This window comes from Saccostrea cucullata, unplaced genomic scaffold (genome assembly GCF_032062105.1).
Source record: "Saccostrea cucullata isolate Sc308-1 unplaced genomic scaffold, CSIRO_AGI_Scuc_v1 ctg108, whole genome shotgun sequence".
Lineage (NCBI taxonomy): Eukaryota > Metazoa > Mollusca > Bivalvia > Ostreida > Ostreidae > Saccostrea > Saccostrea cuccullata.
The window spans coordinates 97,720-124,772 of record NW_026935861.1 but is presented as its reverse complement, the minus strand read 5'-3'; the positions used below and the strand labels follow the sequence as shown (position 1 = coordinate 124,772).

The 27,053-nt window shown below is 35.4% G+C and overlaps 2 protein-coding genes and 2 pseudogenes across 4 annotated transcripts; 2 read left to right on the top strand and 2 right to left on the bottom strand.

The window, feature by feature from the left end:
* Positions 1-5,952: 5,952 nt before the first annotated feature.
* Positions 5,953-11,842, bottom strand: LOC134244033 (heat shock 70 kDa protein 12A-like). 3 transcript variants are annotated; one of them, XM_062726286.1, is made up of 5 exons: positions 11,664-11,842; positions 8,087-8,410; positions 7,726-7,944; positions 7,424-7,580; positions 5,953-7,321 (listed from the first exon to the last, which is right to left on the bottom strand). In XM_062726286.1, the coding sequence occupies exons 2-5, from the start codon at positions 8,399-8,401 to the stop codon at positions 6,264-6,266; spliced, it is 1,749 nt and encodes a 582-aa protein (XP_062582270.1). In that variant the 5' UTR covers positions 8,402-8,410; positions 11,664-11,842; the 3' UTR covers positions 5,953-6,263. The 3 variants fall into 3 exon arrangements, with proteins under 3 accessions (XP_062582270.1, XP_062582269.1, XP_062582271.1); XM_062726285.1 differs by lacking the exon at positions 11,664-11,842 and adding an exon at positions 8,937-9,292; XM_062726287.1 differs by lacking the exon at positions 11,664-11,842 and adding an exon at positions 8,667-8,836.
* LOC134244036 (heat shock 70 kDa protein 12B-like) lies at positions 9,154-13,785 on the top strand. Its single transcript, XM_062726288.1, has 5 exons — positions 9,154-9,222; positions 11,451-11,846; positions 11,946-12,164; positions 12,292-12,439; positions 12,537-13,785. The coding sequence occupies exons 2-5, from the start codon at positions 11,544-11,546 to the stop codon at positions 13,598-13,600; spliced, it is 1,734 nt and encodes a 577-aa protein (XP_062582272.1). The 5' UTR covers positions 9,154-9,222; positions 11,451-11,543; the 3' UTR covers positions 13,601-13,785.
* Positions 13,786-14,724: 939 nt separating this feature from the next.
* On the bottom strand, positions 14,725-17,233 carry LOC134244037 (heat shock 70 kDa protein 12A-like; annotated as a pseudogene).
* Positions 17,234-23,578: 6,345 nt separating this feature from the next.
* Positions 23,579-26,742, top strand: LOC134244035 (heat shock 70 kDa protein 12A-like; annotated as a pseudogene).
* The last annotated feature ends 311 nt before the right edge of the window (positions 26,743-27,053 follow it).

The following is a 27,053-nucleotide window of genomic DNA, read 5'->3' as shown; positions in this document are numbered from 1 at the left end:
CTTATTTTCTTAATTTAAAAAAAATTATACCAAGGAACCAAATATTCAGGCGTATACTTCAAAACTGCGACGTTTATAATAATTATAACCATACATGTATAACCTTTATAAAGCTAAATATGGCGTATCTGAGCTAAAAATTAAAAATACAAGATTAAGCGTAGATTTACATGAGATTTGGTTTTTATGTTCAAATTAAAATTTTCACCGATATTGAACTTAAATATCCCCACGTTTCTATTAGTTAAATTCAAACTAATTGAATTAAAACTGTGTCTGATATTAATTTAAATTCCTAGTCGATAAGAATCGGCCATTGTTTTAAATCTCGGATATCTATGAAACGCGATTGATTTAAATTGTTTGATTTTCATTAAATGTTTCAGTCTGCATTCCATTTCGAATTTTTCTTTTGTTGTTATTGAAATTTTAAACTTTTTATTTCCGGCATTTTAAGCTTTCATTTCCGACATTCTAAAGTGTTCATCTCCTACATTTTTCAGGAAGTGCTTTCCGGTAATGAAAAATTTTAAAGAATAAATCATAGACTGTTGAGTAAATCAATGTTCGGCGCAGTCTTTGACATTTAATTTAGTGAACATTAAATACGATAAAAAAAAAAATTGCATGTTCAATAAACTCTGTCAACTAGACTTAGTGCTTCATGTACAGATGTACATGTATATACATGTATACAGAACTTTTATATTAAAAATGTTGTGTATAATAAATTCTTTCAAAATTCCATTTCTACATACATGTACCTGGTAAACATTAAATTGCCGGAGAGGTACGTTGCAAAAATTCCAGAAATGAAAAGAAATAAATGTCGGAAAAGAAAAGACGAATTGTCGGAAATGAAATAAAGAAAAGGCGGAAATACCGTGCCGATTTCCGGAAATGAAATGCAGCAGTCCTATCTTTACAGTGTTATATAAAGTACCAAAACAAATAGAAAGATCTTTTTCATATTTTTAGTCTAAACTTATAAATAAAAAAAAGCCTTATATGACTTTAAAAGTTTTTAAACGCAGTATAATATAATTAAGGTCTGCCCTCTGTATTTCAGATATTTTTATGTTATAAAGGGACATTTTTGGACAGATTTATTTTCGTAGCTTAAAAAACTAGAGAAAGAGACAGGGCGGACCTTAAAACGCAGTTATCAGAAAAGGTCCGCCCTCTGTATTTCAGATATTTTTAGTTACAAAAGGGAAATTTTTGGACAGGGTTTATTTTCGTAGCTTAAAAAAACTAGAGAAAGAGACAGGGCGGACCTTAAAACGCAGTTATCAGAAAAGGTCCGCCCTCTGTATTTCAGATATATTCATGTCATAAAGGGAAATTTTTGGACAGGGTTTATTTTTGTAGCTTGAAAACTAGAAAAATAGACAGGGCGGACCGTAAAACGCAGTTATCAGAAAAGGTCCGTCCTCGGTAATGACTGTAGCGGTAATGAAAATTTTGAAAATGTAGCGGTAATGATACGCACCCCATGCATTTACCTTGTCCCGGAGTAATTATTATTTAGTAGGCCGCATTTCATTTCCGGAACTTTCTGAACTATAATTTCCGACATTTTAAAGTTTTTATATTTTAAAAGTTTTCATCTCCGACATTTGTCATTCATGTCAGTACTTTTTCGTCAATGAAAAAAGAATTCATACATCCGTTTTAAAAATCCTCTTAGCTGTCAAAGAAACTTAATTTATTTTACCCTGGGTCAGATGTAGGTACATGTATTGTGAATGTGAAGTTTCACTTAACTGTTTCCTTTACTTTTTAACTAGTCTTAATATTGTTTACAGAGTGTATGTAATGATTAGTTTAACCTCCTTTTAAAGACTTGTTGATTTTCATGCCAATAAGCTACCATACATTGGTATAAGTGTTTGAACAAGATGCCTTGTTACTTTTAAAAATAATACATGTACTATTAAAGATTAACTTGTCTTTATTAGAGGATGGGGAGTAACTTTAGTTACAGAAATGGTTTTGCTATTAATAGCCCTTTTATACTCTCAGAAAAATACTTTAAAATTTATTGAAAATAATAGAACAGAGGAAAAGTCTTACTTTTTTTTGCATATCATTCTAAGGTTATGGTGATCAAAACAACCTTACCTTTGTGACTCTGTAGAATCTTTTTTCATTTAATTCTCACATCTTTCTTATGAAGCATAAATGAACATAATTTGAAAAAGTTGTGAACAAAGTATCAAACATTAAATTTTTATTGAAAATCGTCAAAATCAACTCCTATCGGTACTTTAAGTACTTTGATTAGTATAGGAATATCGAGTGAAATATCGAGCCCGATGCTGACAAATATTGTATAAGCGATAAATTTTATATACAAAATCTGTTGCGCGAGCGCGCCGACGCGCCGAATACAATTAGCCCTCGAAAAAATTAGCTGGATTTCTTTAAACTAATAGGTTATACTAAAGTGTTCGAAAGTATTTCTCATGATCTTGATTATATTACCTGGTCCATAACATATAATTAGGATGGGGATTGAATTGAATTTTCACTGCAAACTGAGGTCAAAAACATGTACTAATATATATGAATTACTGAAAAATATGATTTCCTTGAGATTTCCTTGTTACTCTTTGCCAGGAATCACCTCTTCAAAATCTATTTTAAATATGTTTAATTTTAACTGCCACCTTTAGCTTGAGAGAGAGAAAAAAATAAAAGGGAAGGGAAAAAAAGGATACGGAGAGATATATTCGGAGGAAGTGAAAACTAAGGATAGAGGAGATATGATTTATTAACGGAAGAAGAATATAAAGATAACACATCCTAGAATGAACAACATTTGTTTTACAGTGAAGGGAAGTTCAATGAACCAGATATCTGTATATCGTTTTCTAACTTCCAATCGCCACCCTTGAGATAATGAAAATTCTGAAACCTTATTGCACATCTACATGACTTTCCAAATAACGGGCTACGGCGGAAAAAAAGATAAATTAAGGAGTTCAGAAAACTTGGAAGTGTTTTTTGTCCCAACATTTGCCTCTCCGGAGTGAAAATTTAAAATACAAAACCTTAATGAATGAAATGTGTGGAGTCACAGTGGAGAAAGAACAGCATTCAAACTCAAAAGTCCATTGATCAATATAAGTTATAGGCAGAGTAAACAGGACCTCCAAAACATTAGAGGGGGATTCAAGTGCCATGGAGAAGTGAGCATCCCCAGCTGACCGGTCGTGTGCTCCTTGTCATTATCGAGAAATACTCAGTATATATATAAATATTGGCCTATAAATAAGAAAAAGTCTCTCAGCGTTAGTGCTCCTGAAGTTACCCATTCTTTTAGTAAAGACTAATTTAAATATTCAGGACACCACTAATTATATTTCAAAAGATGAGCTGGCTATTGCATAAATTGTAAGGGGGACCAAGTGTCTGTAGAAAAAAGTCGATTTTACCATCAAAGTTGTTTTTATTGCACATCTACAGGGCACTCAAAATTATACACTAAAATATGAGTTGGCCACTGCAAAATACATGTTAGGAGTAAAGGGATCCAGACTTATTATAGAAAAATGCCGTTATTTACTCCCATCTGGGCCAAAGGTGAAAATGAAAATAATTAAAAGATCTTTTTATATTTGTTCCATGATGTTCGTGGCATCCCAAGTCACGTACCAAAAGTTGGCAACTTCATGAAATGTAAGAGGAGTTTTAGGAAGAAAATAGTGGGACAGACGATCAGACGGACCAGGATAACAACAATATACAACACGTAGTACCTAAACCCGCGTGAAAAAGAATTGTCAACTTCCCTTACTTATGCAACAATATACTTTTATCACTTGTATACTTAGTTAATATATCTCAGTTGATTCGACACGGAAGAGCATGCTCTACGTTTTTTAAACAATTTCTAAAACGATGTAAGTAAATGATAAACAAGTTTATGAAACAAAAATTTCAGCTGTTTTGTTTAAAGTCATTTCCATGGTCGATACAATGACCTTTTCAGCAAATACAATTCATCATTGAGTCAAATGCTGACTAATACATACTAATTGTTTGTCCATTATTTATACACTGAAATGACAACAGATTTCCCGTCATTTCCCGATTATGACAAGGAGCATACGGCGGGTGTGACCGGTCGGCATGGGGTGCTTACTCCTCCATGGCACCTGACCCCACCTCTATTGTTTTGGATGTTCGTGTTTGCCCTGCTCCTATTTTGAATTGTATAATGGACTTTTGATCTTGAATACTATTCGTTATCTCCATATGTTTCATCTAGTCAGCATCGTCTTAAGGCATTCGGATTCCGCTCTCTTCTACCCTTGGCTGCCTGGTCACAAAAAGTGTCGTAATCTTGAATATTTCCCAGACTTGGAGAGGATCGTATGTTTTGGTCGTGGTTTGCAACGATGTCTAGGCAGATTGCAGACAAGAGTCCTACCTTAACAGAACTTAAAGTCATTTTCGTTGCTGTTTAGTGTCAGTATCAGCAATTTTGTTCACTGATGTTTCACAAGATTTGGGCAAATAGAAAAACGATAGAAATAATTTACATGATCATTTTTCAATCTAAATCTCACCCAATAACGGTAAGAAAAGTTTAATATCTAATAAAAAAAATGTAACCCTATGCAACCCCTGGGAAATTTCCAAATTTGTGACAAATGGCGAGGCATAACACTGCTCTCAGTCCCCAGAAAGGTGGTCTGTAAAACACTGCTGCATAGATTAGAATAAAGTGATTGAAAAGAAACTGCAAGAGGAACAAGTTGGTTTTAGGAGAGAAAGAGGGCGCATAGTCCAAATTTTTGCAATTCGTAACATTACAGAAAAGTGTACAGAATGAGAAATGCCACTATACATCAACCTCGTTAATTTTCAGAAAGCTTTTGAGAGTGTACACAAAAACTTTGGAAAAGGGAAGGATCATATAGAATACCAGTAAAGATCTGCAAAGCCATGAAAACATTCTACACAAACTTCGAATGAAGTATCATTCTGGAAAATGGAGTCTCAGATTCACTCTGCATAAAATCTTGAGGAAGGCAAGAGTGCATAATATAACAAATTCTCTTCCTTATAGCCATTGACTTGATCCAAAGAAACACTATACGTGACAAAAAGAGATATATCAAATGGACAATGTCCAGTCACTTAGAAGTTGACTTCGTTGACAATCTTGCAGAAGTTTCAGGAAACATCATATACCCACAAGAACAGACTAATGAATTGAACTCATCTGCCAAACAAACTGGGCTTAAATTAATGCCAAGAAGACCAAGGTAATGAAAATCAATGCAGCAGCAGAACCTTTCACATTAAATGGAGAGTTATTAGAGGAAACTAAGGACTTGACCTACCTCTGCAGTATCCTAAGTAAGGACAACGGCACTGGAAAAGACATAAAATCAAGGTACAATGAACCAACCCCCCCCCCCAAAAAAAAAAGATTGGAAGACAAACACTAAAAAACTAGATGTACTTTGAGCACTGAGCTCACTAAATTATATTCTCCCATATGATGTAACGGCTAAATCAATGTTTTGCTCTGGGAGAGCCTAAATAGGTGTAAGAGCAAAAAGTAAATTTGAGGTGTACAATGGGATTATGTAATTAATAATCTATGAAAGAAGGATATGGAGATAACGAACAGTATTCAATATCAAAGTCCATAAAACAATACAAAATAGGAGAAGAGCAAACACGGACCTCCGAAACATCAGAGGTGGGATCAGGTGCCATGGAAGAGTGAGCATCCCCTGCTGACCAGTCACACCCGTGTGCTCCTTTTCATGATTGTGAAATAACGGGAAAAATCCGTCGTCAATTCAGTGTAAAAATAATGGACTAACAATTCGTATGAAAAACATCAGTCAGCATTTGACTCAATGATAAATTGTATTTGCTAACCAGGTCATTGTATCGACCACAGAACTTAAGAAATGATGACTTAAAATGAAAGTATCATTTAATTTTTTTCAGGGCTATACAAGATGGATTTCCTTCAATATTATAGAAAAAATGGACATGTCTATGTTTAGCTATAGGAAACCCGATCAAAAAGTAAAATAGGAGGTGCACAATGACACTATGTATGGAACAAAGATTCTGTAAAAGTTTTATTAAATTTCATCGATAGGTCGGTATAAGAGGAGTTGAGGATATAAAGCGTAACAGAGGGACGGAGATCCTCATCACTAAGTACCCTCTTCTTTAAACTGCTAAAACTAGCTATGAATTACTTAAAATATAACATATTTGTCTTATTATAATAGTTCGACGACAATGTCCTGGGATAAATTGCTGATGACGTCACGAGCAACGACACGAAGCTCTGTCTCGCCGAAGTAGAACGTTTCCTCTATCTCTAGCTGAGTTGCATCCGAAACTTTTGGGAGAGAAACTCGTAGCGTACCAAGGCGACGGCAGCTGGCATCATCTACATATTCCGGATTCTTTTCTGTAGAAACGAAAATTCCGCACTCAAGTATGGCGTCCTCTGTGTGAAGAGGTCGAAAGATCTGCGATTTAGAAAAGCTGTTGGATATTTGTTCACCTTTTCGTACGAAACTGAAGAAAACATCCTTGCAGCGCTTTTCTCCTTTAATATCAACTTGTTTTTCCTTTCTGTGTGTCTTAGAATCAAATTTAGGCCAAGTTTGAATCCCGTAGGTAAACCTTGCTACTCTTCTAGATATAGCATCTGGGATGTGTCCAAAGTAAACAGCACCATACAAAATAGCAAGCCCAGACTCTTCTGGGATAATGACTCTTTTCTCTGGAAAATTATCTTTTATAGCCTTTTGAATTAGCTTACATTCAGAGAATCCACCCACCATGAGAATGTGGTTGACATCTCTGACGGCTTCCTCGTTAAATAAATCCTCAATATGTTTTACGATGCCATCGGATGTTTTCTTGAAGAACCCCCTGACAAAATCTGCGGTCATTTTTAGCTTACCTGGACCGTAATTCACATTTTCTTTGTGGGGCGATTTCTTAATTACTTGGCTAAAATCATCTAGATTATTCTCTTTTTTGCACAGGTTAATGAAGGAAAGTGGTATACGGACAAAGACATTTCCTTTCTTTTCAAGCGTTATAGCTCGTTTTGTCCTTTCAAAGGTTCTTAAAATGTCTACATAGTCCTCCATATTAGTTTCCTTCAACAGTTTCAGAACTTTTTTGCCTCCTAACTCTGAAAGGAAGTCAATAAATTTGTCGTCTACTGACTTTCCACCCCAAGGACCCCCACTGGCTGGCATGATTTCCTCCAATGTATTGTCAATGCATTTCTTGTGAACTGTTATATCTGCAGTACCACCTAACAAAATAAAGTATGAGTTTTTATGCCTTTATAACAATCAAGAATCATCATTTCTTTGTGAAGATTCCAGTAAAGACTGCATCTACAGTGTATACACACCTCCTAAATCAACAACCATGTATGTGGTTCCATTGTCGACTGACCCTAGGACACTGGCGTTAGGGTCCCTCAGATTTTCTATCTGTAAATGTTGACAATAGATAGATGCTGCCTCGGGCTCTAGAGCCATAATGAGGTGGTCTTTCTCTATTCCAGCCTGTAAGTTTAATAAAGCTGCGTCAGTTAAATGTAAAAGGCTGCATTCAATTCCAAAATATTAATAAAAATAAAAACAAAAAATTACTGATTTCTAAATACATGTACATTCAATGCATAGCAAGGTTAACCAAAATTCAATTCACCTTTACTGCAGCCTCCCTCATGAACATCTTGGCTTTGTCTCCCCAGATTGCTGGTACTGTCAACACGTACTCAATGTCTCTATCACTGGTACCCGCGAACTTTTCGTTGATTTTATCTATTAAGTGGTCCTTTAGATACCTTATACAATGCATGAAAACTTGAGTGGCCTCTAACTTCTCACCTGTAATATCCGAACATTCTATGGATTTGTTGACTTCCTGAAAATAACATTAAACTACACATAGGCAGGGAGGTAGAGAACAGGATTGTCTGTCATGTTGCAACTTTAATGAAATATCAATGCCATTAAATATATTAAATAAACGAGAGAAAGTTATATACATATAAGCAATTACATACAAAGTCTTTATGTAGGATCATTTTAAAACGCTGGAAGTAAAGGTAGTCTTTATGTTCCTTTTTTGCCGTCAACGTGGCGTACCGATCCTCAGCTGTATAACCAAAGGCCTCGAAGACTGGGTCTGATCCCCCAGCCTTCTTGAGAAGTAGGGCAGTCGGGGCCTTGTGAGAGATGAGGCCACCTCCCTGCCAATGACAAGCCATGAGTTTGCGCCAGTTCTGGGAAATGGAGAAGGCATATCCGGAGTACGTCGTTCCGAAATCAATGGCTGCCACAAACAGTTTCTTACTTTTACTCTTGATAGATTGATCCATTTAAAAAAACTGGAAAATAGTTAAAGTAGATAAATTTTTCAACTGCTATTGATTTTTAAAAGGTACAAGAAATACAAAGAACCTTTTATTGAATTTATTTTATTTTGTTGCCGCTAAGGAATATTGCTCCGTATTCAGAAGAACTGTATCCTTTTCCTATTTCTCCAGTTATCTTTTAATAATTGTAATTGTTTAAATAAAAATACACTGTATAGCATCCAACAATATATTAATTACCGTACTTCAAAGCAATTATTCAACTTACAAAAGAGAACATTTCTACTGACTAAGCAGTTAATCGGTTACAAAATACACAGCCAAATGTAATACTCTACTCGGTTACAAAATACACAGCCAAATGTAATACACTTATCGGTTACAAAATGCACAGCGAAATATAGTACGCTAATCGGTTAAAATATTCTGCCAAATGTATTACTCTAATAACATAAAGATAAAAAAGAGTATCGATGGAGTCCTGAATATGCATCCGGGAAAAAATGACTGTATAAATATTAAGTCAACACATACTTACATTATACGTTCCTTATTGAGATTTAAAGTCCATAACTCATCGATCATTAATCAACTTTCGGTTTGAAAAAGTTTGTTGTTTTCAGTGAATCTCTTTGAAACTGTAGTATTAAATCCACTTTTAGCCATAAACATATACAAGTTTTCTTTCATTTATAAAATGTACGTACTTATCATAAAGTCAAAGAACAATATGTTGAAATATGTACACTTAAAGACTGGTATTGCTAATATGAATATTGGCTTTGTACCACATTTTTTTCTGGGTCATAACCAGTTAAAGGTGGGTGTTGCTAAAACCCTGAACGGAAAACGGAACTGAAAGCGGAACGGAACGGAAAACGGAAAAATTTTGTCAAACAAATAACATAGATTCGATATAAATCAGATAAAAGAGCAATATTCTTGTTGTAAAAGGCATTTCTAATAAAAATTTATTGTAAACTATTATATATTCTGAGTCATACACACCCTCCGCGGAAAAAATGGTACTGAAAGAAATTCGACCCCCTCACACACACACACACACACCCTCACACACCCTCTCTCACACACACACACATACCCTCACACACACACACACACACACACACACACACACACACACACACACACGAAATAGGATTTTCGTGTTTAGGCAAAGGACATATCCCCCCTTTAATTTTGCTTGTCAAATTTGTTGTATGTTCGAATATTTTTACTTACCCCCACCCCCTCTTTCAATTTGTTTCCAATGTCAATGTCTGTAAAGACAAAAATAACTAGTTATGATATTCAGATTATGCACGCAGTGTCGAATTCGCCAATCATGAATGGGGGAGTGGCAGTTTCGGGTCTGTGTAGGGGCCCACAGCCACATTAAAAAATGATTTATTAAACCTTATGTATATTTTGGACACAAAAAGGGGGGCAGACCTATTACAACTTCCCAGACCTTTCCGATGAGCGGGAAAGCAAACTCATTTTTTTCGGGGTCATTCATATACCCCCCCCCCCCCCAAACATACACACACATGTACCGCAAACAAACAAACTTTAACTTCTTTGACTGCAAAGATTCTGCATTATATCTACCAAATGAAAGTTTTCCAACTTGGTCTATCCAGAATTTAAACATATCTGTAATGCTTGGGTAGGCCTTAAATATACGAGACACTCCAAACACACGTGTTTACTGGATGCTGACATTTATTAAATGTACGATGATATTAATACGCACACACAAAGCATGTGGAATAATGGCGGGAAATTAGAGATTGATAAGGTCTAACATTACACAATTAGAAATAGACTGTAGTTCCATTAAATAGTAACAATAGTGTAAATGAATAATATGCAGTTTTATTACACACTTAGTAATAAATACAGGGTTTTTGTATATGCGATATGGCTGACGTCACAATATCCGTATCAGCCCTACAGGGCTGATATGGATTTGCGGGGCTGATATAGGTTATCAGCCCTGCAGGGCTGATACGGATCAATACCACACCCCTAGTAAATTAAACCTTAAAAAACAGTACTTGTGATCATACACATATTTTGGGGGTTACATAATTCTCTTAATTTAAACTTTTTGAATGTAATGATAATCTAAGTGATAAATAATAGATTATTTTAAAATTACAGATCGGGGACATTTGAAATAGAAGTACATGCAGAAACAAACCGAAACTGTATGAGACAATAGACTGTGTACATTTTAAGAAGTCCGTGCATGATTATTTACTTATTTTTTTCTCAACTTAATGTGTTCTGTATTTTATTACTAGTATGTAATAAATATAATAAAACATACACCCTTTTCCATATCACATCCTGTATCAGCCCGAGACACCGAGAAAAGGGTATGTATTATTCTCTATATTACAAACTTTATATTCTTAATAAAATGTTAGCAACCAGTGTTTACAAAATATGTTTAATCGAGCTTGCCGTAAAGGTTTGCCCTAAAGGTAATATTAATAATTTTTTTTTTACAATTTATTTCTCTTTCCATGGTTCATCTAGATATCAAATATTTGCTCCCCCAGTCATAACCTTTTCACTACGGAAATGTTCGTTCAAGTTGACATCCTCACACTTTTTGTGAATGTAATTAATGTAGTAAGTTAGTGTAAAAAAAAGTAATGAAAGATGTTGGAGTTGGAACTTATCCCCCCTCCCGAATCAAAAAATTGTCTTCTTTTTGTTTTATCCCCCTCCCGAATCAAACAATTGTCTTCTTTTTGTGTTCTTGCTTGTGAAATACTTTTCAAGTTCGTTTACCCCCTTCCCCTCTTTTCAAATTCGAATCTAGGTGACTGCTATGTTAGCGATTTTCGTAAATAAGAGAATGAGCATGACAATATCAGCTTGTATTTAATAGTGGGGGGGGGGGGGTGAATATGTACAAGATATATCGTTTATGATAAATTTGTGTATTTTAAGTGATTTAATCCAAAATAATATATTCCGTTTTCCGTTCCGTTCCGTTTTCCGTTCCGCGTTTTAGCAACACCCGTTAAAGGTCTAGATATATATTTTACCTATTCTTATTGATAAACAAATTTAGTGCATACAGTTAAAACGAAAGTAGAAAAGGGAAGAGATCGAGAATGACACTAAAATGGATGTGAGCATTCGAAGCAAAAGCCAAAGCCTGTTTGTGGCGGCCATAGATTTCGGGACGACGTACTCTGGTTACGCATTTTCTCTCACACAAGACTGGAAGAAGCCTTACACGTACCATTGGCAGGGAGGGGGACTGGTGTCCCACAAGGCCCCCACGGCTCTACTACTTGACTCGAGTCAGAACTTTGTGGCCTTTGGTTACGATGCAGAAGACCAATATTCTCAATTAACGGCCAAGAAACAACAGGACCAGTATTACTTCTTCCTACGGTTTAAGATGATTCTTCACAAAGATCCAGTATAGTATTCCTACGTACTTTCATTTTGCTTTTTGTAACTACATGTAATAGCTGATATATTTAGAGAAACAACATATCGTTTTTATAATTTTTTTCAGGGAGTGAATAAGAATATTCTTTGCGAGGATGAATCAGGAAAATCACTACCAGCCATTAAGGTGTTTAATCATTGTATACGTTATCTGAAGGATCATTTATATAAAGAAATTAAGAAAAGTGTCCCCGGAACAGAAGAGGACGCCATAGAGTATGTTCTGACGGTACCTGCCATTTGGGGTGATCGTGCCAAACGCTTCATGAGAGAAGCAGCTACAAAGGTACATACAATATAACAATAACCTCTCTTCTTTTCCCACCTAAATTAAAAGAAAAAAAATTTCTAATAAAAAAATTATTGTTACACTGTCTATTCCATTAATTGACTGAGTTTTGTGTTGAATGTAGGCAGGGATAGAAAAGAGACTTATAATTGCACTGGAGCCTGAAGCAGCATCTATTTACTGCCAACATCTCACAAACGACGAGGAACAATTATCTGCCACTCTGGGTGTACTGAACTCTGGACAAAAGTATATGGTGGCAGATCTAGGGGGTAAAAATCTTGAATATGTTATAGCGAACATTCAGTTTCTAAGTACAACGTACTTTATGAACCTAGATTTAGTTGAATTGAATGGTTTCCTTTTTAGGAGGTACTGCTGATATTACTGTACATAAGAAATGTGAGGACCACACTTTAGAAGAAATAAGTCCAGCAAGTGGGGGGCCATGGGGAGGAAAATCAGTCGACGATCGTTTCATTCGCTTCTTAGAAGACATAAGCGGGGACGGAACAATGTCAAAATACAAAAAACAAAGTTTGGAGGATTACTTAGATGTTTTACGAACATTCGAAGTAACAAAACGTAGCGTTTCGCCCGAAAAGACGGGGAAGATCCAAGTAAGAATACCCCTGTCTTTTGTTGAATTCTGCAAAGAAAGCAGAAAAGTTAAGGACTTTCCTTCTGCTATAGAACGTTCACCTCACAAAGACAACGTGAAATATGTTACGGGAAAATTGAAGTGGGATGTCAACTTTTTTAAAAAGACATTTTTCCAAAAAACTATTGAAAGCATAGTAAAGCATGTTGACGAATTATTTGAAGAAGAAAATGTGAGAGATGTTCGTAATATTTTAATGGTTGGTGGTTTTTCCGAGTGTAAACTTGTTCAAAAGGCAATTATGGACAACTTTCCAAACAAGAAAGTTATTGTACCGACCGAAGCAGGGCTTGCCGTTGTCAAGGGAGCCGTGTACTTCGGTCACGTGCCAGATGCTATTTCTCGAAGAGTGGCAAGGTTTACATATGGCATTCAAACATGGCCAGAATTTAAACCGACCATTCATCCACAATCGAAGAAATTCGAGGTCAGCGGAATGAATCGGTGTAAGGATGTCTTTTTTCCCTTCGTTCAGAAGGGACAGCAGATCCCTCTCGGGTTTTCTAAGTCTCAGATATTTCGTCCTCTCCATGATGACGACACCAGACTTGAATGTGCTGTATATATTTCAAGTGAGAAAGATCCAAAATTCGTCGATGACCCTGGGTGTGAACTGTTGGGCACACTTCAGGTACCTGTTTCCAGAAAAACCCCGGAATCTCCCCGCTCTGAGGTTGAGGAGACACTCTTTTTTGGAGAGACAGAGTTGAGGGTGACCGCTCGTGATATAATGACAAACCAATCTAAAGACGTGACTTTTGATATATTTTGATAAACTCAAATGGGATATGTACAAGTATTTATTATTTATTCATTATCCTTTTATTTCTATAAATTTTCCTAAGTCTTCTATTTCACTAAAGATTCTTGACAATGATCACTTTGGCAGAGTTGAAAATACTGAATAGTAAATCTTATATACTAGTATTTGAATAAATGTTACAACTGTAACTGTAGCATAAAATTACTCGATTTATGCATTTTTCTCTGCAATATTGAATAATGGCATAGTTTTACGTGAAGGGACCCCGATCCTCAGGAAGGACGACTCTTTATTTCATAATTTAATTCAAAAAGTCTCAAACTGAATCTTGAAAATCAAATCTTTTCATGCAACAATTTTCATTATATATCTCTTAATGTGCTTCAAGGTTCTTTGAAGTTCTTAAAAAGGACTAATAAAAAGTCGAATGTTTAACCCCGTAAAAGCATTTTAAAATTACATATATCAAGAAACTGATGTTCATTTTAACCTAACCATAGATACCAATGTTTATTGACATGATTATGAAATTAGACGTCATTTATGGAGCTTTGCAATGACAGGAGAACCTTTAGACACTTTGCATTTTCAAATGTTCAAAGTAAATAACAGAAATTAACGTACATTATATGTATAAAAAATTGTGGAATTTCTTCAAAAGCCTGGATACCTATGATTTTTAATTATTTTTAAAATGTGTTAATTTATCAAAGAACTTTATTCGGTAATAACCAATATTTGCCCCCCCAAATCAAACTTTGATGGAGGTATATTTAATTAAGTTCTTAAACAGGGGAGTATATGCTGACTTCAAAGCACTGAATATTTTCATAAGTAATGACGTCATATGTACGTAATGACGTCACAAACATGACGTAAATTTCAGTTTTTAATGAATTATACAGAAAAATGTACATATTTCGTCGATATTTTGAGTAAAAGTCACCGAGCGCATGTGTGTTCAGGATCAATATTTTGATATAATGTTTAGAATGATAATATCAATGAAATATGTAAATATAAATCCTGAACAAACATGCGCTCTATATATTTAAAAGCTTAAATTGTTGAAATTTTGTCCATTTTGTCCTCTTTCTGAAAAAAATTCTAAAATTGGACTAGGTTTTGACGTCATAAAAACAAAAATTGTGAATAAACTGCTTTGAAACTATAATATGTTCTGTTAATTTATATTTCTCATACAATTTATTGAATTCAGCACATTTCATGAAGTTTTCAAAATGTAACTTTTGTGGGGGCAAGTATATGCAATATACCGCATATAGTTCTTTGAATGGGAAAATGTATAGTAGGTGTTTTTATTTTAGGCCATGTTTGAATTGCGTAGGTAAACCTTGCAACTCTCCTAGATATAGCATCTGGAATGTGTCCAAAGTAAACGGCACCATACAAAATAGCAAGCCCAGACTCTTCTGGAATGATGACATTTTTCTCTGGAAAATTATCTTTTATAGCCTTTTGAATTAGCTTACATTCAAAAAATCCACCCACCATGAGAATGTGGTTGACATCTCTGACGGCTTCCTCATTAAACAAATCCTCAATATGTTTTAAGATTCCATCAGAAGTTTTCTTGAAGAACCCCCTGACAAAGTCTGCAGCCATTTTTAGCTTACCTGGACCGTAACTCACATTATCTTTGTGGGCTGATTTCTTAATTACTTGGCTAAAACCATCTAGGTTATTCTCTTTTTTGCACGGGTCAATGAAGGAAAGTGGTATACGGAAAAAGATATTTCCTTTCTTTTCAAGCGTTATATCTCGTTTTGTCCTTTCGAATGTTCTTAAAATGTCTACATAATCCTTCATATTTCTTTCCTTCAGCAGTTTCAAAACTTCTTTGCCTCCTAACTCAGGAAATCAATAAATTTGTCGTCTACTGACTTTTAACCCCAAGGGCCCCCACTGGCTGGCATGATTTCCTCCAATGTATTGTCAATGCATTTCTAGTGAACTGTTATATCTGCAGTACCACCTAACAAAATAAAGTATGAATTCTTATGCCATGATGACAATCAAAAATCATCATTTTCGTTGTGAAACTTTCAGTGAAGAATGCATCTCTACACACCTCCTAAATCAACTACCATGTATGTGGTGTCAGTACCGACTGTCCTCAGGACACTGGCGTTAGGGTCCCTCAGATTTTCTATCTGTAAATGTTGACAATAGATAGATGCTGCCTCGGGCTCTAGAGCCATAATCAGGTGGTCCTTCTCTATTCCAGCCTGTAAGTATAATACTTTAATTGTAAAACACTGCATTTAGTTTCAAAAATAAAAACAAAACAATGCATCCTTTATTTCTAAATACTAGTACTTAGTACATTCAATACAGAACAAGGTGTACCAAAAATCAATTCACTTTGACTGCAGCCTCCCTCATGAACATCTTGACTTTGTCTCCCCAGATTGCTGGTACTGTCAACACGTACTCAATGTCTCTATCACTGGTAGCTGCGAACTTTTCGTTGATTTTATCTATTAAGTGGTTCTTTAGGTTCCTTATACAATGTGTGAAAACTTGAGTGGCCTCTAACTTCTCACCAGTAATATCTGAACATTCTATGGATTTGTTGACTTCCTGAAAATAACATTAAACTACACATAGGCAGGGAGGTGGAGAACAGGATTGTCTGTCATGTTGCAACATTATCGTAATATCAATGCCATTAAATATATCAAACAAGAGATGTTTGTAAAACACTTATGCCCCCCTCCCCCCAAATTGGAATTTTTCCAAGTCCAAAAGGGCAAAAATGGCGCAATTGTACCCAAAACAGAACTTGACCTAGATATTCATCTGATAAATCTGTACACTAAATTTCATTTCAGTATGTGCAACAGTTGCGAAGAAAATGAACGGAAACTGCAAATAATAGGAATTTTTCCAGTCCAAGGGGCATAACTCTGTCAAAAATTGTGCGATCGTACCCAAAACAAAACTTGATTTAGATATTCATCTGATATATCTTTACACCAAATTTCATTTCAGTATGTGCAACAGTTGCAAAGAAAATGAACGGAAACTGCAAATAATGGAATTTTTCTAAGTCCAAGGGGCATAACTCTGTCAAAAATGGTGCGATCGTATCCAAAACAGAACTTGTTTCATCTGATATATCTGTATACCAAATTTCATTTCAGTCTGTGCAACGGTTGTGAAGAAAATGAACGGAAACTAAGTGGACCGACAGACTGACCAACATACCGACAGACAGCAGCAAAGCAATATGCCCTCCCTTCTTCGAAGGGGGGCATAATAAACGAGAGAAAAATGTATACATAAAAGCAATTACATAGAAAATCTTTATGTAGGATCATTTTAAAACGCTGGAAGTAAAGGTAATCTTTATGTTCCTTCTTTGCCGTCAACGTGGCGTACCGATCCTCAGCTATATAACCAAAGGCCTCGAAGACTGGATCTGATCCCCCAGCCTTCTTGTGGAGTAGGGCAGTCGGGGCCTTGTGAGAGATGAGGCCACCTCCCTGCCAATGACAAGCCATGAGTTTACGCCAGTTCTGGGAAATGGCAAAGGCATATCCGGAGTACGTCGTTCCGAAATCAATGGCTGACACAAACAGTTTCTTGCTTTTACTCTTGATAGATTGATCCATTTAAAAAAAACTGGAAAATAGTAAAGTAGATAAATTTTTCAACTGCTAATAAATTTCAAAAGGTACATGAAATACAACCTTTTATTGAATTTATTTTATTTTGTTGCAGCTAGGGGATATTGCTCTATATTCAGAAGAACTGTATCCTTTTCCTATTTCTCCAGTTATCCTTTAATAATTGTAATTTTTTGAAAATATAGCATCCAACAATGTATTACCTAGCTGCAGATCTGTAGCTCTCCGAAAAAAAATATTGATAGACCGGAGAGCTACAGAGCCACCCATTGAAAAAATATAAAAACTTAAATCCAGAAAAAAAATTGTTCAGAGTAGAAATGTTACAAAGCAAAATTCCTTCACAAGTACCGTCATTCCGAACTAAGTCTTGTGTGCAAATCGATCACACTCGTGTTATGTGCACAGTTTTTGTAAACAGGGCAGGGGCTTTGTTATTGTTGATTGTTAACGATTCACCGGGTGCGTTCAATCGTCAAAGTCTAATCACCACAACTGCACGGACTGAGAATATATTGTGTGTTTGTTTTGCATTCGAACATGTCTACTCAGATTTTTCTGGATTATAGTATTAATATTTTTCATTTATACACATGTAGCGTTTCCGAGTAAAATTCTTGTCATTTTCTTGTTGATTACGAATTTCTTCATATGTAAGTTCTAAATCTGGTATTTCTCGTTGTTTAGCACGCTTTGGACGATTACGCTTTCTCCTTGTAGTTGGTACTGTTTTAGGCTCAGAATCACTTTTCTCTTCATCCTCACTTGTTACATTATATAACTGGAAAATGTCACAGATTATGTCATTTGCCACCTGGATAGTCTCCTTTGAATTTTCACGCAGATCTTTCACACGCGTCACTAAATCACCATCATAGATACAATGCTTTTGTTTACACTGTTTACACACATTTTCATTACACTCCTCTTTTGGTAATCTTGAGAGTGCATCAGCATTTGCATGTTGTTTTCCAGCCCGATGTATAATTGTAAAGTTATATGGTCCTAACTGTTGCAACCATCGGCAAATTTGTCCATCTGGCTCTTTGAATTTATGAAGCCACGTTAAAGATCCATGATCTGTTCTTAAGATAAATTCTCTTCCTAGTAGATAATATTTGTAATATTTCACAAAGTAGATAAGAGCTAACATTTCCTTTCGCGTTACGCAATATTTTTTCTCAGCTGAGCTCAGTGTTCTGCTTCCATATGCAATAACTTTTTCTCTCCCATCCTGAATTTGAGAAAGAACACATCCAATGGCTTCATTACTTGCATCCGTGTCTAATATAAAACTTCCACCATCGACATCTGGATATCCTAATATTGGCGCATTTTGTAATTTCTTCTTCAATTCAATAAAAGCTCGGTCACACTCTTCTGTCCATATCCATTTGCTATTTTTGCTAGTCAAAGAATGCAAACACTTTGCAATAGAAGCAAAATCTCTAATATACTTCCGATAGTAAGATACTAATCCTAGAAAACTCCTTAATTCTGTGACATTCTTTGGTGTTGAAATATTTTCTATTGCTTCAGTTTTAGCAGGGTCTGTCTTGATTCCACTTTTAGAAACAACATATCCCAGAAATGACACCTCTTTCACGAAAAATGAACATTGCTTTCAACCTCAAATTAGCATCTTCCAGTCTATCCAATACTTGCTTTAAATTCTCCAAATGCTCATCAAAGCTTTTTCCATAGACAATGATGTCATCTAAATAAAATACAGCTACATTCCACTGTAGACCACTTCATACTCTTTCAATTATTCTCTGAAAAGTCGCTGGAGCATTACATAATCCAAAAGGCATAACATTGTACTGATATAACCCCCCTCTTGGTGTAGCAAATGCTGTTTTCTCCTTGTCCTGATCTGACATCGGCACTTGGTGATAAGACATATTCAAATCCAAAGACGAAAACCAAACAGATCCAGCCAATGCATCCAAGTTATCATCTATCCTAGGTATCGGATATGCGTCCTTTATCGTCTTCGCATTCAAACGACGATAATCCACACAATCTCGCCAACTTTAATCCTTCTTCTGAACAAGAACAAGTTGCGACGACCATGGACTGCTGGATTTCTCAATAATTCCCTGATCAAGTAGTTTCCCTATTTCTTGATCTAAAATTTCCCTTTTAAACAATGGAACCCGCCGCGGCGCCTCCTTAAACGGCGTTCCGTCACTCAAATTTATCCTGTGCTCACCAATGTTGGTTCTATGTAAAACTCCATTTGGGTCAGCAAACACATTTCTCCTTTCCATGAGAAATTCCTTGAACTTTTCAGACGCTCGAGAATTTAAATTTATGATTCCATTTTCATAGACTGCTTTCAGGTACTCTGGTAATTCTTGAGTCTCTCCCTTGCTACTTGTGGATATAACTTTTCCTTTGTCACAAATTGGTTGACTCACATATGTAACAGGTACAAGTAATGCTATTTCAGTATGCTTCGGTACTGTAATGGCATGGTCCTCTGAGTTATATAATCGAATGTAAAACTCTGTATTGCTTGAATCAAGAAGTGTTCTGGCAACTCCCAATTTATACGAACTAATGAAAGTTTTCAAAGGCATTGGTATTGCAATTGTCCCATCAGCATTCATTACCATAGATCTCACAACAAATTCATGTCTCCCTGGTATGGTCAAAGAATCCTGATTATAAATTTTTCTCGTTGGACAAACTTCATTCAAATCCTTTTCTTGATCATATGTAAAACTCAAAGCACATCGTTGATAGTTCCAGTTACACTTGAACTTCACAATAAAATCTTCTCCCAATAAATCATGTGTGACTCCTCCAACAAAAACACGAAATTCAATATCAACATCCTTCAAAGTAAGAATCATTTTAGCAGTACCCAGAAGTTTTAGTTTACGTCCATCAGCTGATAAGAATTTACTTTTCACTTGCTCTCGTACAGGACGATTATCCAAAGGAATGCTATAAAATGTTTCTTCAGTGATGAAAGTTTTCCTCGCTCCAGTGTCAATCTTCCATGTTAATGGTGTTTCCTGAATTAAACCATTTACCAAAAATCCATTCCTTCCTGGAATTAAAATGTCAGATGTATTCTTTTCAAAAACATCACAATAATCACTTTCATTGAGCTTCATATCCACAGAATCGGTATTACACGCATCCTCATGAGCTCTGTTATTAATTACTCGTAAATCACTGTGAGTTATCTCTTCTGTACAAGGCATATTCATATCAGCGACCAACGCACGGCCTACTGCCTCGGTTTCCCGCTGTTTAACTGTTTAACGGGTTCACTTATTGCACTGCTTATTTTCCCCTTGTTTTTGATAGGACAATTCCTTAGAACATGTTGTGTGGAATTACATTTGAAGCAAGCCTTCTTCACATGTTGTCTCATATTGTCAAATCCATTACTCACATCATTGGGCTGGCTAACTTGATAAATTCTGGGCTTTGTCAAGGTTTTCGGATCTCTGTTTTGCTGTTCACTAATCCTTATGCATTCCTCTTGCATTGCAGCCGTTACCGCTTCTTGTAATGTCTTAGGTCTGGTTCTTCTAACTGCAAGCCTAAAATTTTCCACCTCACTGCAATTATCAAGGAAAGTCTTTAGACTACATTCTTGAACATACTCTCGGCTTTCAGGGTGTGCTCTTCGATACAAATCCTCCAGACATTGAGCAAAATCCCTATACGATTCACCTTCCTTCTTTCTTCGTAGTTTTGCCTCTGCAACACAACTTTCCTTCATTGACTTGTGTTCAAATCTATACTCCATGGCTTGTTTCAACTCATCATAGCTATTTCTTTTGTCATCTGGTAAACCATATGCGTATGTTTCAGCCTGACCACGTAAAGCAGTAAGTAACACTCTCCTCATACGATCCAAGCTCCAGTTATTAAGAATTGCAATATTTTCAAAATAACGAATGAATTCACACCAAATTTCATTTCCATCTCCCTTGAAAGTTCTTTTAAAATTAATTTGATAGGATGAATCCTGGCTCCCTTTACCATTCACTCTAGCTATCCCTGGATAATTTCTCTGAGTTTCCATCCCTTTAGATGGGCTTTCAGTACTTTTTGCCAATTTCACCATCATTCCAATGATTGAGGAAAATACTACAAATGCTCCTCCAGACATGATGAATTCCTTTGTCAAACACAACAATCCCGGAAAATAGCGATACAAAGCAAACACAACAACACATCCAATAATACACACGGATATCCAAAATAATGAAACTAAATTTCTGGATCCTTGTTTAAAATACTTTTCCTCCTGAAGTTCATAACTATTCATTGGCTGTTCCATGTGTGGAAATTCTGGAGCGAAATTTTCACTATTCTCAAATGAATCTTCCAAACGACGACGTATGTTTGTACTTCGTAATTTAGGACTTCTAGCTGGGCTTGAAAATAATTCAGGAGTTTGCTTGTTTGGAGATTTGCCACAGTCTGTCATTTCCATATCAATTAAAGAATGCGAAGTTTCATCCATTTTCAAAATGTTTTACATTTCAATGGTACGCTGCTTTGTATATGCTTTAATCCTGCAGTTACAAAACGGACACTTTAAGAATTCACTGATTTCTCCTTTTTCCGTGACAAGTGAAAAACGGTTCTCACTCACTTTAAACATACAATAACAGTTTTAACACTCCTTTTTATCATGAATTGTAATCCTTCCAATATACACTAAGTTTCCATTGTCATCGTAGTCATACACATTTGTGAATCTGTATACATTCATAACTATGAAAAGTATGATACACAAGTCACTTGTAATAATCCAGTAATATGAATGAAATAAATCCAATGAAAATCAAATTTTCAGAATCACAATAATCCAACACATTTGCGAATTAAGGTCCGTTTAGATCCATTTTGATTCACAATAAAATTCACAAATTATCCAAAGAATCCCGACGCTGCCACCATTTGTAGCGTTTACGAGTAAATCCTTTTCACATTCATATTTTGGTAGCTCCTGATAATAATTCCTCTTTGTAATAAAACACAAAATAGTAGTATTTTGTTTATTAAATCCAAATGAAAGTAAAATATAATCCAATCAATGTTATAAAGAATTGAATGAAAGGCACTTAGAATAATTATCCCAAAATAACTCAAGTTAAATTCCCATTATTAAAATACTCTTTCAAATTACTCCCAATAAAATCTAATCATCCTAAAAATACCCTGCTTATATAGTTTATGACTCCTCTCATTGCTCCTCTTAATCACCCCTGAACTAAACTAAGGTCAAGCTATCAGATCTAAATGCTATAAATCACTACTATTGTATAAAGCCTCCTCCTAGCCTAATTAACAGCTCCCCATGACCTGTTCGCAGTCTGGGTTAAGACATTGATAAACAATCTAGTCTACGAATGAAAGTAAAATAATAAAAACATACAAATCTACTGATTAAGAAAAGTAAATGTAAGAACATAATAAAGCTAAAAAAATAATCATGCTACACACAACAAGGCTGCCACTTTCCCTAAGTATTAAGAGTAAACTTAAAATTTGTGAAAGTGCAAGGATGTGTCAATCACACCCGCCAAAAAATTTAAAGTTATAATAACTTTTAAATGAAATAAGATTTTTAATTAATTTTTGTGTGAAGTGCTATTAAAATATATAAGTCGTAATATTATAAAGAAAAAATTACCTCCAAATCTGTGTCCAAGTACCTTTAAAATACACAGTCAAATGTAATACTCTACTCGGTTACAAAATACACAGTCAAATGTAATTCTCTACTCTGTTACAAAATAAACAGCCAAATGTAATATTCTACTCTGTTACAAAATACACAGCCAAATGTAATACACTGATCGGTTACAAAATGTAGTACGCTAATCGGTTGAAAATACTCTGCCAAATGTATTACTCTGAAAACATAAAGATGAAAAAGAGTATCGATGAAGTCCTGAATATACATCCAGGAAAAAATGACTGTATAAATATTAAGTTAACACATACTTACATTATACGTTCCTTTTTGAGATTTAAGGTCCATAACTCATCGATCATTAATCAACTTTCGGTTTGAAAAAGGTTGTTGTTTTTAGTGAATCTCTTTAAAACTGTAGTATTAAATCCACTCTTAGCCATATTCATATACAAGTTTTCATTTATAAAATGTACTTATTATAAAGTCAAAGAACTATATGTTGACATATGTACACTTTAAGGCTGATATTGCTAATATGAATATTGGCTTCGTACCACATTTTTTTCTGGGTCATAACCAGTTAAATGTCTAGGTACATTTTACCTATTCTTATTGATAAACACACTATTGGGTGCGTTCACAATTCTTCCATTGGTACAAGTATCCATTTTCCATTGGCTTGTCTTTGGCACCAATGTTGAAGAATGGTACAATTGGTTGCCATTAAACTGTGAACAGCATATTGGTAAACCAATGACAAAACAACCAAAGGCTGTACCAATGGTTGTCAAAAGTGAATAATGGCAACACTTGGTTACTAATGGTCACCAATGGTAAGCAATGGTTACCAATGGCAAATGTTGAGTTTTCACCATTTTCCAGATACAATAAATTCAAAAAGAATTTTGTTTATTGCACTCCTTAATCAAAATAAAATTACTTTTATGGACATAACTTTATATGAAAACTTGTCTTCAGATGATATTCTTTTGCCAAAACAAGTGATCATTTGTTTGAAATTTGCAATACTATGTAGAGATAACAATATTTTCCCTTAAATTGTAGTAGAATTCATATGAAGTGTTATTACTAGTGAGAAAACTTCACTCGTGCTACCAGGAACTGTCCAGGTAGCCATCTTAAGGGTGACTCTAATAAACAAAAAAATCTGGGTTACCAATCTGCCATAGATGTGGTTGGCCTGCAGAATTGGTAACCAATAAAAGTTACCAATAGTAAACATTGGTACCAATGTTTTGCCATTGGTAAATTACACCACCAATACCAACCAATGGGAGAATTGTGAACGCACACATTTAGTGTAGCAAAAACGAAAGTAGGAAAAAGGAAGAGATCGAGAATGACACTAAAATGGATGTGAGCACCCGAAGCAAAAGCCAAAGCCTATTTGTGGCGGCCATAGATTTCGGGACGACGTACTCTGGATACGCGTTTTCTCTCACACAAGAATGGAAGAAGCTGTACACGTACCTTTGGCAGGGTGCGGGACTGGTGTCACACAAGGCCCCCACTGCTCTACTACTGGACTCCAGACAGAAATTTGTGGCCTTTGGTTACGATGCAGAAGACCAATATTCTCAATTAACAGCCAAGAAACAGCAGGACAAGTATTACTTCTTCCTACGGTTTAAGATGATTCTTCACAAAGATCCGGTATAGTATTCCTACGTACTTTCATTTTGCTTTTTCTAAATACATGTAATAGCTGAATTATATTAAATCAATCGAACAATTGTCTATATAATTTTTTTCAGGGAGTAAATAATAATATTCTTTGCAAAGATGAATCAGGAAAATCACTACCGGCCATTAAAGTTTTTACTCATTGTATACGTTATCTGAAGGATCATTTATATAAAGAAATTAAGAAAAGTGACCCCGGAATGGAAGAAGACGCCATAGAGTATGTTTTGACGGTACCCGCCAATTGGGGTGATCGTGCCAAACGCTTCATGCGAGATGCAACTACAAAGGTACATACAATATAACAAAAAGTCCCCCTTCTTTTTCCCACCTAAATTATGAGAAAAAATAATATTTTCTAATAAGAAAATTATTGCTACACTGTCTATTCCATTAATTGAATGAGTTTTCTGTTGAATGTAGGCAGGAATAGAAAAGAGACTTATAATTGCACTGGAGCCCGAAGCAGCATCTATTTATTGTCAACATCTCACAAACGACGAGGAACAATTATCTGCCACTCTGGGGGTACTGAACTCTGAACAAAAGTATATGGTGGTAGATCTTGGGGGTAAAAATCTTGAATATCTTATAACGAACATTCAGTTTCTAGGTACAACGTACTTTATGAACCCAGATTAAGTTGAATTGAATGGTTTCCTTTTTAGGTGGTACTGCTGATATTACTGTACATAAGAAATGTGAGGACCACACTTTAGAAGAAATAAGTCCAGCAAGTGGGGGCCATGGGGAGGAAAATCCGTCGACGATCGTTTCATTCGCTTTTTGGAAGACATAAGCGGGGACGGAACAATGTCAAAATACAAAAAGCAAAGTTTGGAGGATTACTTAGATATTTTACGAACATTCGAAGTAACAAAACGTAGCGTTATCCCGATATGACGGGGAAAATCCATGTAAGAATACCCTTGTCTTTTGTTGAATTTTGCAAAGAAAGCAGAAATGTTAAGGACTTTCCTTCTGCTATAGAACTTTCACCTCAAAAAGACAATGTGACATATTTTGTGGGAAAATTAAAGTGGGATCTCAACTTTTTTAAAAAGACATTTTTTCTAAAAACTATTGAAAGCATAGTAAAGCATGTTGACGAATTATTTGAAGAAGAAAATGTGAGAGATGTTCATAATATTCTAATGGTAGGTGGTTTTTTCCGAGTGTAAACTTGTTCAAAAGGCCATTATCGACAATTTTCCAAACAAAAAAGTTATTGTACCGACCGAAGCAGGGCTTGCCGTTGTCAAGGGAGCGAGCCGTGTACTTCGGTCACGTGCCAGATTCTATTTCTCGAAGAGTGGCAAGGTTTACATACGGCATTCAAACATGGCCAGAATTTAAGCCGACCATTCATCCACAATCGAAGAAATTCGAGGTCAGCGGAATGAATCGGTGTAAGGATGTCTTTTTCCCCTTCGTTCAGAAGGGACAGCAGATCCCTCTCGGGTTTTCTAAGTCTCAATATTCCGTCCTCTTCATGATGACGATACCATACTTTAATGTGCTGTTTATATTTCGACTGAGAAAGATCCAAAATTCGTCGATGACCCTGGATGTGAACTGCTGGGCACACTCAGGGCACCTGTTTCAAGAAAAACTCCGGAATCTCCCCGCTCCGAGGTTGAGGTAACACTCTTTTTTGGGGAGACAGAGTTGAGGGTGACCGCTCGTGATATAATTACAAACCAATCTAAAGACGTGACTTTTGATATATTTTGATAACCTTAAATCGAATATCTACAAGTATTTATTATTTTCATTTTATGTATTTTTTATAAGTTTTCTTAAATCTTTTATTTCACAAGAGATTCTTGACAAAGATCACTTTGGCATAATTGAAAATACCGAATCATAAAATTTATATATGTATTTGAATAAATGTTCCAACTGTAACAAAAAAATAACTCGGTTTAATTTATTTTTCTCTGCAATAGCTAATAATGGTATAGTTTTTACATTTAACATATTCAGTGAGTATCAATCAAGCATGGAACAGATATGACAGGCTGTGTTGTGACTTTTATTTCGAATTCAAAAAGGTTATTTCAATTTTACACATAAACGTTGTTATATTTAATTAATAAAGATATGTTAAAACTAAAGGCCTTAGCAGTTTTTCTCGTGTAAAAGTTACAAAAACGATCGTCTCTGAAAGAAACATAAGGTCATCGGAATTCCAAGTTTTTGGAAAACCTAGTAATAAACATAACATATATTGTCAAGGAGGAACTTCAAAGAACTTCAGAGTTCTAGTGTGTAGAATTAGAATGCTTTTTAACCTAGTGATATTGTAAATAACAAGTTATGTCAGCCATGAGCATATCAAAGTCCTACCAATTATTATGAGCGAATTATGTTTAATTTAGTGAAATAAATTAAAAGTAACCCAAACAATCTTTTCTAAAATATATTT

Excerpts from the sequence above, each read along its gene's own strand:
- LOC134244033 (XM_062726286.1), bottom strand. The coding sequence starts at position 8,401 with ATGGATCAATCTATCAAGAGTAAAAGTAAGAAACTGTTTGTGGCAGCC. Across the intron at positions 7,945-8,086 it reads TGATCCTACATAAAGACTTT|GAAGTCAACAAATCCATAGA; the intron begins GTATGTAATTGC and ends TGTTATTTTCAG. Across the intron at positions 7,322-7,423 it reads CATGGTTGTTGATTTAGGAG|GTGGTACTGCAGATATAACA; the intron begins GTGTGTATACAC and ends TTATTTTGTTAG.
- LOC134244036 (XM_062726288.1), top strand. The coding sequence starts at position 11,544 with ATGGATGTGAGCATTCGAAGCAAAAGCCAAAGCCTGTTTGTGGCGGCC. Across the intron at positions 11,847-11,945 it reads TGATTCTTCACAAAGATCCA|GGAGTGAATAAGAATATTCT; the intron begins GTATAGTATTCC and ends AATTTTTTTCAG. Across the intron at positions 12,165-12,291 it reads TGAGAGAAGCAGCTACAAAG|GCAGGGATAGAAAAGAGACT; the intron begins GTACATACAATA and ends TGTTGAATGTAG.